The sequence below is a fragment of the Pyrus communis genome, chromosome 3, assembly GCF_963583255.1.
Source record: "Pyrus communis chromosome 3, drPyrComm1.1, whole genome shotgun sequence".
NCBI lineage: Eukaryota > Viridiplantae > Streptophyta > Magnoliopsida > Rosales > Rosaceae > Pyrus > Pyrus communis.
In genome coordinates, this window is record NC_084805.1 from 13,855,131 (window position 1) to 13,867,505 (window position 12,375).

At 36.9% G+C, this 12,375-nt stretch overlaps 1 protein-coding gene and 1 pseudogene across 1 annotated transcript; one reads left to right on the forward strand and one right to left on the reverse strand.

Moving 5' to 3' along the window:
* The first annotated feature begins 1,667 nt into the window (after positions 1-1,667).
* On the forward strand, positions 1,668-7,884 carry LOC137729137 (malate dehydrogenase, glyoxysomal-like; annotated as a pseudogene).
* Positions 7,879-10,103, reverse strand: LOC137729135 (protein TUNICAMYCIN INDUCED 1-like). Its single transcript, XM_068467978.1, has 3 exons — positions 9,841-10,103; positions 9,400-9,732; positions 7,879-8,910 (listed from the first exon to the last, which is right to left on the reverse strand). The coding sequence occupies exons 1-3, from the start codon at positions 9,955-9,957 to the stop codon at positions 8,104-8,106; spliced, it is 1,257 nt and encodes a 418-aa protein (XP_068324079.1). The 5' UTR covers positions 9,958-10,103; the 3' UTR covers positions 7,879-8,103.
* Positions 10,104-12,375: the final 2,272 nt, after the last annotated feature.

A 12,375-nucleotide genomic window follows, 5' to 3' on the forward strand; every position in this document is an offset into this window, starting at 1 on the left:
TCGCCCCAAGCCTGAGAACTTGCCCTCCCACTGTCTCTCTCCCCACCTCCCTCTCGTCTGTCCAAAAGATCTTCAAGCAAGAATTTCCAGGTCTACAAGAATCCCCAAGTCTGCACCTGGATTTGATAGAAACGATTCAAACGAATCTAAAAAGTCCAAGTCTGCAAAACTTGATTTGCAAGTATTTTCCCTTTTTCTGGGTTTTCTAATTGATTTTTCTGGGATTGAATTTTTCTAGGTTTTCAATTCATTTTTTCTGGGATTCGGTTTTCCTTCCGAGTGGAATCCCTAATTGGGTTTCTGAATTTTGAACAGAATAAACGGTTCTGGGTTGGGCACTCTGCGTTTTGTCTCAAAGGATTACAACTACGGAGGATTTCAAAGTATTTGATGGATGGTCGAGAAGGAATTTGTTGTTGTTATTGAAGAGCTATTCGGCTACAAATCTTCAAGTAACTACTTGAGCAGAAAATAAACAGAGGACTTATGAAGGAGGTGAACTCTCATATATCAGGAAAATGATTATGTGAATTGGGTTGGATTTGTGAGTTGTCTGTGAAATACCAAATTGAAGGATTTGATTTTTCTAGGATATTAGAGCTTTTGAGCAATTTGGAGTGGTTGAGCAAATTGAATGATTTCATTTAGTTCTACTTTTTCTAGGATAACAAATTGAAGAATTTGGTTAATTATGCAGAAACTTTCATGTTGGGGTTCACTTTCATTAGATGAGAATATTTTGTTACAGATCATGGGTTTTTTTTTTTTTTTTTTTTTTTTTTTGTGTCATTATTTTGCTCCTAGTTCGATATTGCACCAAACGCTTCATTAAGTTAGTCCAGCTTAATCTAGTTTAAGATAATCCAGCTTAGTCCTTGAAACTAGTCCAGTCTAAGATAGTCCGGTGCAACAAACGCACCCATAGTCTAATAGACCTTATAGCATAGTGTAGTGTAGTCCAGTCCAGTTCCAGTTAAGAAGGTCAAACAAACACCCCTAGAGTCTAATGGACCTCATAACATAGTTATTCTGTGCTATTGGACAAACCAAAATCCAGCATATATTCCTTTCTGGGTTGCTTTTTGTTCCAAGAATGGGAGAGCCAAGCCACATCAGCACATGAGTATAAACCAGTCTGGATCAAACTCATACGGAAGTTATTGGTTCAAATTTTGTGAGAGCCACATTTGAGAAAAGTGGATAGGATCTCAGCTCATGGACGCATTGCAAGGATCTCAGCTCATCTGTTTCCTCCAAATTCCCAGGTTTTCCCTATTGGGGTTTTCCTTGTTTCTTGACAAAGCGATATTCTAAACTGATTTAATGTACATAGATAAGATTCAAACTTGGGTGAAAGAGAGTGCACACTGCCCTAACCAATTGGCCTAATCCAACTCTGGTTTTCCTTTGGCTTCATAAAAATGCATTACGTGACTTGAGATAACTTATTTTCCGATGCACTGTTTCATAAAAAAAAAAAACTTGTAACTTGTTGATGAAGGAGCAATTAGTATCATAAATTAACATTCAGTTTATTTGAAATTTATGATGAAAATTTGTTTAGGGGCTAATTTTTTTAGTTACTGAAAATTCAAAGCTACTTTCTTTAGTTTTCAAAATTTGGCTCAAACGGTCCCTTAATGTCATTTTGTTTGACGTGGTGGTGGATGAAGGTGGAGGATGGTTCTACTTTGAGTAGAGCTGACTGCAGAGCCAAGGGCGGAGCACCGGGCTTTAAAGTGGCAATTGTGGGTGCTGCTGGAGGCATTGGCCAACCTCTTGCAATGCTGATGAAGATGAACCCACTGGTTTCAGTTCTTCATCTCTATGACGACGTTAATGCCCCCGGTGTCACGCTGACATTAGTCACATGGATACCGGTTGCTGTGGTAATGGTATGAATTCTTCATTAACTTTACTTTTCTCGCTATTTTTGGACAAAAATGTCATTACAATCTATAAAATTGTATGATTCCTAGTTAATGACAATGGGGCTTAAGTTATGATGTTGATGTTTGTAAGGTATGGAAGCATTCAAATGAGAACCTAACCTGAGATACTAAATTTAAATCTTGTATAGGAACCGTTCGATTTGATATGAACGAATAAGATATACAGTTTAGTTAAGTTGATGCGAGTCATCTTAGTCATCCATATCTGATTTAATAGCGCGCTGATGAACAATTCTTGAAGTTAAGTTTTTAGATCAAATTGTAACCACTGAGAAAGTATCATCCTTGGAGTTTAGGTGTGCGGTTTCTTAGGGCAGCCACAGCTGGAGAGCGCTCTCACGGGCATAGACCTTGTGATCATACCCACCGTTGTTCCAAGGAAGCCTGGAATGACAAGGGACGATCTCTTCAACATCAACGCCGGAATTGTCAGGACCATCTGTGAAGGCATTGCAAAAGCCTGTCCTAAGGCAGTTGTTAACTTAATCGGTAATCCAGTGAACTCTACAGTTCCTATTGCAGCAGAGGTTTTCAAGAAAGCCGGCACTTATGACCCAAAGCGACTTCTAGGAGTCACAATGCTCGATGTTGTGAGAGCAAATACTTTTGTTGTAAGTACTAGTCGAACAAGTTTCTGTGTTTCCTATCATTTATGTTCGTGGTTTTTTCATTTTCCGCTTGCGTAATTTCCTTGCAGGCGGAAGTTCTTGGACTTGATCCTAGGGAAGTTGATGTTCCAGTTATTGGTGGTCATGCAGGAGTGACCATTTTGCCGCTTCTGTCACAGGTTGTATAGAATGATACAAGTTTCAGCACCTTTAGTTTTTTTTTTTCTTATCTTGCCTTCAAAATAAATGGGCTGCCGCACAAGCGTGCAAAATTCAAAAGACGGTGTGTCTGTGTATGCAGGTCAAGCCTCCTTGCTTCTTCACCAAGGAAGAAACAGAATACCTAACAAACCGGATTCAAAACGGTGGAACAGAAGTTGTTGAGGTCATGCCTCTTAGCTTGTGAATTATGAATCTGGTTTGACGCATATTGTTCTTCCATGTTACTGTTGAGTCCAGGGGTTGTTCTTGTGTGTTGGTTCTTCAACAAAATCTTATTCGCAATTTTGCAGGCAAAAGCTGGGGCCGGTTCGGCAACACTGTCAATGGTTATTCGTTCAAATTCCTCAATCGTATACACATTATTTCTTTTTGGGATTAGATTACCGAGTCTTGGAATTCACTAAAACAATCTGCAGGCATATAGTGGAATTTGCGTATGCATGCCTCCGTGGCTTGAGAGGAGATGCTGGTGTTGTCGAATGCACTTTTGTTGCCTCTGAGGTACTCTGTTCTAGCCTTATTGTGCATAGGCCTGGCAATTTCTGACACGACCCGATAACCCGACACGACACGACACGGAATTAACAGGTGTTTGGGTCGACACGATAACGAATCGGGTCTTATCGGGTAACCCGATAAGCACCTGTTAAGATAACGGGTTGGGTCGGGTATACACGTGGGTAAACACGATACACGATAAGCAGAATATTATTTTTATAATTTTATAACCCTAAAAAAATACTGTAATAATTATATACATTAATTTTACAATTTTATACCCCTAAAAATTATAATAAATAAATATATATATATTAAATTAACTATAAAATTTATAATTATTATAATTATTATATATACTATAATAATTATACCCCCAAAATATTAAGTCTATCTATACTAATTATATATATATATATATATTAAATTTTATAAAAACTATAATGCATATTAATTAATAATTTAATATGCATGAATCATGATCATGCATTTGCCAACTTGCCGCCCTTTTTGAAAAAAAAAATGGAGGGAAAATGAAAATGTTAAAAAAAGTTGAAAATAAAACAAAAAAGTGAGGGAATTAGGGAAAGATGTTGGAGGGAAAAGTGAAAATGATAAGAAAAAGTTGAAAAGGAAACAAAAAAAAGAGGGAAAAATGAAAATTAATAGAAGTGGTGAGAAATTTTTTTTTTTTTTTTTAAGTTATTAACTTTTTATCACACACATGACTTTCATGACATATCTCACTATTTTTATAATGACACACGTGACACGTGATGTATGTACTATTCCGTGTACCAGTCAATTATAATTTATACGTACAAAATAAATAGATTTAAATCTACTTAATAAATATATATATACACACACACACACACGGAACTTGATTGATGGCATACGAATTCTCCAAAACTAATTTCAACGATCTCAACCGTCAAACTTGTTTGTATATGCTTTGAGATCACATCAACAAAAAATCATAAAAAATAAACATTCAGAGATCAAGTAACGGGACAAAGTTTTTCAACGGTTATAAACGAAACATCACGATTTAACGGTTATTTTAACTCTGATTTTGATGATTTTTTATAACTACACTCCTTGACCCTATATGAATACAATGAATGAATTCGATCTTCAATTTAAAATATTTACACAAGTGGATACCACAAAATCTTTTGTTATACTTAATGAAAGTATAAATAAACTCTAAGTGTTAGTCAATCTATCGTTTTACGAATTCTCAAAAACTAATTTCAATGATCCAAACCGTCAAAATTGTTTGTATATGCTTGGAGATCACATCAGCAAAAAATCACAAAAAAAAAACATTCAGAGATCAAGTAACGGGACAAAGCTTTTCAACGGTTATAAACGAAAAATCACGATTTAACGGTTATTTTAACTCCGATTTTGATGATTTTTTATAACTACACTCCTTGACCCTATATGAATATAATGAATGAATTCGATCTTCAATTTAAAATATTTACACAAGTGGATACCACAAAATCTTATGTTATACTTAATAAAAGTATAAATAAACTCTAAGTGTTAGTCAATCTATCGTTTTACGAATTCTCCAAAACTAATTTCAACGATCCAAACCGTTGTTTGTATATGCTTGGAGATCACATCAGCAAAAAATCACAAAAAAAAAACATTCAAAGATCAAGTAACGGGACAAAGCTTTTCAACGGTTATAAACGAAAAATCACGATTTAACGGTTATTTTAACTCCGATTTTGATGATTTTTTATAACTACACTCCTTGACCCTATATGAATACAATGAATGAATTTGATCTTCAATTTAAAATATTTACACAAGTGGATACCACAAAATCTTATGTTATACTTAATGAAAGTATAAATAAACTCTAAGTGTTAGTCAATCTATCGTTTTACGAATTCTCCAAAACTAATTTCAACGATCCAAACCGTCAAAATTGTTTGTATATGCTTGGAGATCACATCAGCAAAAAATCACAAAAAAAAAACATTCAGAGATCAAGTAACGGGACAAAGCTTTTCAACGGTTATAAACGAAAAATCACGATTTAACGGTTATTTTAACTCCGATTTTGATGATTTTTTATAACTACACTCCTTGACCCTATATGAATACAATGAATGAATTCGATCTTCAATTTAAAATATTTACACAAGTGGATACCACAAAATCTTTTGTTATACTTAATGAAAGTATAAATAAACTCTAAGTGTTAGTCAATCTATCGTTTTACGAATTCTCCAAAACTAATTTCAACGATCCAAACCGTCAAAATTGTTTGTATATGCTTGGAGATCACATCAGCAAAAAATCACAAAAAAAAAAACATTCAGAGATCAAGTAACGGGACAAAGCTTTTCAACGGTTATAAACGAAAAATCACGATTTAACGGTTATTTTAACTCCGATTTTGATGATTTTTTATAACTACACTCCTTGACCCTATATGAATACAATGAATGAATTCGATCTTCAATTTAAAATATTTACACAAGTGGATACCACAAAATCTTATGTTATACTTAATAAAAGTATAAATAAACTCTAAGTGTTAGTCAATCTATCGTTTTACGAATTCTCCAAAACTAATTTCAACGATCCAAACCGTCAAAATTGTTCGTATATGCTTGGAGATCACATCAGCAAAAAGTCACAAAAAAAAAACATTCAAAGATCAAGTAACGGGACAAAGCTTTTCAACGGTTATAAACGAAAAATCACGATTTAACGGTTATTTTAACTCCGATTTTGATGATTTTTTATAACGACACTCCTTGACCCTATATGAATACAATGAATGAATTCGATCTTCAATTTAAAATATTTACACAAGTGGATACCACAAAATCTTATGTTATACTTAATGAAAGTATAAATAAACTCTAAGTGTTAGTCAATCTATCGTTTTACGAATTCTCCAAAACTAATTTCAACGATCCAAACCGTCAAAATTGTTTGTATATGCTTGGAGATCACATCATCAAAAAATCACAAAAAAAAAACATTCAAAGATCAAGTAACGGGACAAAGCTTTTCGACGGTTATAAACGAAAAATCACGATTTAACGGTTATTTTAACTCCGATTTTGATGATTTTTTATAACTACACTCCTTGACCCTATATGAATACAATGAATGAATTCGATCTTCAATTTAAAATATTTACACAAGTGGATACCACAAAATCTTTTGTTATACTTAATGAAAGTATAAATAAACTCTAAGTGTTAGTCAATCTATCGTTTTACGAATTCTCCAAAACTAATTTCAACGATCCAAACCGTCAAAATTGTTTGTATATGCTTGGAGATCACATCAACAAAAAATCACAAAAAAAAAAACATTCAGAGATCAAGTAACGGGACAAAGCTTTTCAACGGTTATAAATGAAAAATCACGATTTAACGGTTATTTTAACTCCGATTTTGATGATTTTTTATAACTACACTCCTTGACCCTATATGAATACAATGAATGAATGCGATCTTCAATTTAAAATATTTACACAAGTGGATACCACAAAATCTTTTGTTATACTTAATGAAAGTATAAATAAACTCTAAGTGTTAGTCAATCTATCGTTTTACGAATTCTCCAAAACTAATTTCAACGATCCAAACCGTCAATATTGTTTGTATATGCTTGGAGATCATATCAGCAAAAAATCACAAAAAAAAAACATTCAGAGATCAAGTAACGGGACAAAGCTTTTCGACGGTTATAAACGAAAAATCAAGATTTAACGGTTATTTTAACTCTGATTTTGATGAATTTTAACAGCTACACTCCTTGACCATATATGAATACAAAGAATGAATTTGATCTTCAATTTAAAATATTTACACTAGTGGAATTTATATACTTAATAAAAGTATGAATCAACTATAATATTAATAATTATATACATTTAATATTTGTAATAGATTAGTAGTGTATGTATTATTTTTTTTATTAGGCTTTCATTTTCAAGTGTAGATATAGTACTTGAACGAGAAATGTTTTAATGTTTTCAAGTAATATTTATGTCGCAATGTGTGGTATGTGCAAATTGTAAAAAAATATTTTTTTTTTCTTAACGGGTCATAACGGGTCATAACGGGTCGGGTCATTTTACCCGTTGGGTAAAGTGACACGACCTGTTAAGGACCCGTTAAGATAACGGGTGTGACACGACACGACCCGTTAAGATAACAGGTGTTACACGAAAACGACACGAACACGACAGACACGACCCGTTTGCCAGGCCTAATTTGTGCGTCAACGTTGTCTTAAAATCAAGTTCTGAACTTCTAATAACCAAGCACAACGCTTAATCTTTGTGGCAGGTAACCGAACTTCCTTTCTTCGTAACCAAGGTTCGGCTTGGTCGTAGCGGAGCCGAGGAAATCTACCAACTCGGGCCTCTGAATGAGTATGAGAGGTAAAACAGTTATTAATTATGCACACTCCACAATTGTGCCGCTGCAAAATAGCATAGAACAACCTAAACATTCTTCATGGTTCATCCGTAGGATCCGATTAGAGGAGTTAGCAGCAAGCATCCAGAAGGGGGTTTCGTTCATCAAGAAGTAAAATTTAGTAAATTCTCGAGTTTCCTACAGAGATATGTAAATAATATATGCAAAATTCAAGTCTTTACTGAATTTTCATAAATTAATTTACACCCTCAGTAACTTCATTACATAAATTTTTACAGTAGTATCACCGGACCTCATCTAAATCATCCCCATGTTTCAAGAAAAAGAAAGTACAAAATCATTATATCTTTACACTTCCAGATTTTGTATCAGCAAACCCTAAACCGAAAAACTTTACAAGGTATAGGGGCTCGCCGGAGGATGAATGATGGGGACTGTGGACATGGAGACATTCCCCAAGAGCTCACTCGGTGCCATGGTGTCCTCCACTGACACAGGGTTAACCGGAACCACTCTCTCCGGTATGATTTTATCACCCTCAACCTTAGCAAGCACCTCAAAATGCATCCTCAAGGTCTCAGGCTTTGTCCTCCACTCTGGGAAACCTTTCAAATCAATCCCGTCTTCTTCTTTGAGCTTCTTTTCCACCCCAAACCCGATCTTCAAAAACGTCTGTGCAGACACATCTGCCTTCAATAATTTGAAGGATCCTTTCTTATTGGCCTTAGGACCCAAAACAGATGCAAGTAGAGACTCGAAACCCACCAAGTTAGGATTCGAGCCATTGACGGAAGCAAGGGGCCAGACTGTGCTGAAGTAGCTTGGGGTTAAAATGGCCTTGGTCTCTTGGTTTTGCAGCTCAACGGAAATGGGCCTGGTGTTGGATGGGGAGGACAACTCCACAAGCCCTGGGGCAAGGTGCTTAAGCTTGAGCTTGTTGTTCACAGAGGGAGAGGTTGATGACGGTGATGTGAGGGAAGTCGGACCAACAATGCGGAGAGACAACAACGGAGATGACTGGGTTCGAGAAGCATGGCGCAGCCATTCAGCCAAGGTCACAAGACCAGAAGCAAACCCATTGCTGGTTGGCAATGGGAGCTGAAGAGGGTGGCGTAGGCTCACAGACCTCGCACCCTTCACTGTGACCACAGCTCCTTCTGCTAACATCACCTTCTTCAACACACCAGCATCCACATCATGCTGCATAGCATTCAACATATCAGTTCCGAAACTCCCAAATTTCAACCCAAATCAGCTGGTCACCTTGCATTTTTGGTTTCATCATTTTAATTTTGTCAATCATATATTTCAAATTAAGACCAAGTTATAACTTTTACTGTTTCATCGAATAAATGACTGATTGCTATTGTAATGTTTTCGTGCCACCAAAATCGGTGAGAATCCAATCTCGAATTTAATTCCAACTAAACATGTTTCATCTATTCAAATCACCCCCAAAATCTAATTATTTCTAAAACAATAAGAATCTCACATGCGTATGTTTTGATAAACAAATTCATCAAAAGTATTTGATGAGTAGTTCTATCTCATCTAACTCACATTGACTATAGCGGATTAGCTCGAGTTCGAATCCCCTCTCCATATTTTGAATTAGTTTCAGACTATTGCTTGTATGAAAAATTAAAAAACTTGGGCTAACGATTCAAAATTTAATAGCCGAATACTTACAGGGAGCGAAATCCTCATGTCTTTGGCGTCCTGAATCCAGAGCTCCATGGGCCCAGCCAGCTGAAATGGAGCCAAAACCGGAGGCAACCCACCACCCGATTTGCCTTTCTGGACCAACCCATTTTCGTCCTCGACCCGAAAAATGGGCAAATCGACGTAATCCCAGCGGTCGACGTCCTCCAGAAGCTTGAAAGGTAGGACCTTGTTGTCGACCTCCACGTCGAACTCGTACGCCACCGAATGCCCCACCTGCGCGTCCCTCAAATCGAACCCCGACACCTTCAGATCCTCCGCCTGAAACCCTAATCCCTTCACGATCGCCTCCTTCAAATCCTGCAAATCAACCAACCAAATCTCAATCAATCAATCAACCAATCCGAAACCAAAAAAATCCAATTGCAGAGAGAGAGAGAGAGAGAGAGAGAGAGAGAGAGGGCGTACGGAGATGGCTCTGGAGGTGGCGTAGGGAGGGCGGAGCTCCGACGAGGAAATCAGAGAGAGAGAAGACGGTAGGAATTGTGCCGTTAGGAGGAGCAGAAACAGCGGTTTGAGAGCCATTTTTTTTGGATTTGGAATTTTTGGAAGAATCGGAACTGTGATGTTGGGATTTTGGGGATGAAATCGGTGGTGGGTTTGATTTGGATTTTGGATTCTGGGGTTTAACTTTTATTGATTGGGGAAAGTGGGGGCGTTTTTTCTCGGGATTGTTCCTATTTTCCTAATTTTCTTTGGGAAAATTTGAGCGGTGCAGAATCTAGAGGGTGATGACGTGGAGAAAACGGACCAATGGGAAGGGAGGAAGTTATGTCAAGGGCGTGCGTGATTGGCTGCGATTTGGTCCGCGTGTTTCGCGGGTTTTCTTTGCTTGGGTTCAGGTTGGTAATACCGTTACGGAAAAATAAACCGCGTCGTTCCAAGTTGACGGAGAACGACGTCGTTTCTTGATGGATAACGAACTGCATCACTAGACCATGCTGTCCGAATTTTTGAAAAATAATTTTTCTTAACTGCTAAAAAAAGAATCCGCCTATTCAAAACCAATAACGAACAATATCGTACTTTAAAAAAAAAAAAAATTATAGTGTATCTAGGGATATCTTGAAATATTCATAAGTTAAATATTATCCTATTAGAGTTGTAATCCTATTAGGGTAATGATTTAAACTATCCTACTATACATATCTTTCTCCTCTCTATTACCGTCTGCCCTTTCTCCTCTCTATTCCTAAATATAATTCATTAAATTAGGTCTACAACACTTTATCAACACACTCTTACTAGAAGCTAAAGAACTGAAGGATCATGGAGGAGGTTTTCTTCTACAACATCAAAAGCTCAATTATTTTCTGCCAATCGGGTTCTTTTAAAATAAATTAAGATATTTGAAACAACCTTGAAGCATGAAAACATTTCTCATGATGTATGAACCTCCTATATTTATATTTTCCTTTCAATTATACATATTGCATATGTGTTCATATATTTGTCAATATATATATATATATATATATATTTGTTCATGCATTACGCAATTATGCTTTGTGGAATTTGCGAGTCAAATCATCGAAATTAATTTAGAAGCAATTAGGTTTTTAAACAAAAAAAAAAAAAGTTCAAATCTAGGATTTTTTTCTCGCTGCACCGTCAATGACACCGACGAATGCCAGCTGGCCTGCAGTCATGCCGTGATTGGAACGACATTGTTCTTATGTTTGACCCATACAGCAGCCCTTTGGGCTTTGCTGCATGCATTGGACAGCCATACCGAAAGCCTGGTTTAGGTTTATGAAACAGGCCCGCAACCCTAGCCTACTCTAGCACAAGCTTTGCTGGCCTCTCTATATCATAGCCCATCCATAAAGCCAGCTTCTATTAGGCTTTGTAGCTCCTCAACCCAATACCACAACAAGCCAACCTTTGTGGCTGAGCTTGCCCAGAAACGACCCACAATGAAACCAGCTCTTGCTGGGCTTTGTGCACACCCATCTCAAGCCAGCCCCATGCAGACATGTCTCCAGCTCCTTTTGTGGCCCAATACCAACAACTTGGCTGCTGGGCTTTACCCCAGACCCACAATTCATGGTCTGCATCCATGACTTGGGCTACTTTGTAGCCAACCCGTGGCCCAATATCCCTTTAGGGCCTTGACTCATACACAACAGCTAGCCCACCGAATTGGGCTGTGATTTTTTTTCGAACCCAATACTATTTTTTAGCATTCCCACTTCTTAACTATACTTCTATAATTACCTATTAAGCTAATAGTAACCCGAATGTTATTATTTTGTTTCTACGATCAAACTTGAATGGTTGCGATATATTGAATTAATTAAAGTGACCAGCAGTCCATTAATTTGACAATTAATCTAAAATTATTGGCCTGAAGCTCACTTTTTGGCAATTAATGATTCAATAAATTATTTCATTTCTTTGAACTGTTGACTATCTTTCATAGTCCCGATGCACTCACACTTGATTCTCCTAAGGCCTACCGCTACCCAACCTCACTCATCGTTACAATTGGTTACTGGATACGAGCCTGACATCTCCCATTTACGTGTATTTAGGTGCGCAGTCTGTGTGCCAATAGAGCCGCCACTACGTACCAAAATGGGTCCTCAAAGAAAATTGGGAATCTATGTCGGTTATGATTCACTATCAATTATTCACAACTTAGAGCCCTTGACATGAGATCTCTTTACCACAAGTTTTTTGAGTTGTCACTTCGATGAGACAGTTTTCTCGTAATTAGGGGGAGATAAGATCACTAACGTTCCTGTAGAACGCAGTGAATTGTCGTGGATTACTCCCACTATGTCTCATTTAGATCTCCACACTCTTCAGTCTGAAATTGAAGTGCGACGCATTCTAGATCTTCAGAGCATTGCTCAAAGCATGTTGAATACTCTTACAGATCTAGCAAAGGTAACGAGATACACATATACCTGCTGCAAATGCACATGCAAGGATCGACGT

What these genes read in the sequence shown, in the direction of transcription:
- LOC137729135 (XM_068467978.1), bottom strand. Translation starts at nt 9,957, where the DNA reads ATGGCTCTCAAACCGCTGTTTCTGCTCCTCCTAACGGCACAATTCCTA. An exon ending in CCACCTCCAGAGCCATCTCC is followed by an intron (nt 9,733 to 9,840) that starts GTACGCCCTCTC and finishes GTTGATTTGCAG; the next exon opens with GATTTGAAGGAGGCGATCGT. An exon ending in ACATGAGGATTTCGCTCCCT is followed by an intron (nt 8,911 to 9,399) that starts GTAAGTATTCGG and finishes AATGCTATGCAG; the next exon opens with CATGATGTGGATGCTGGTGT.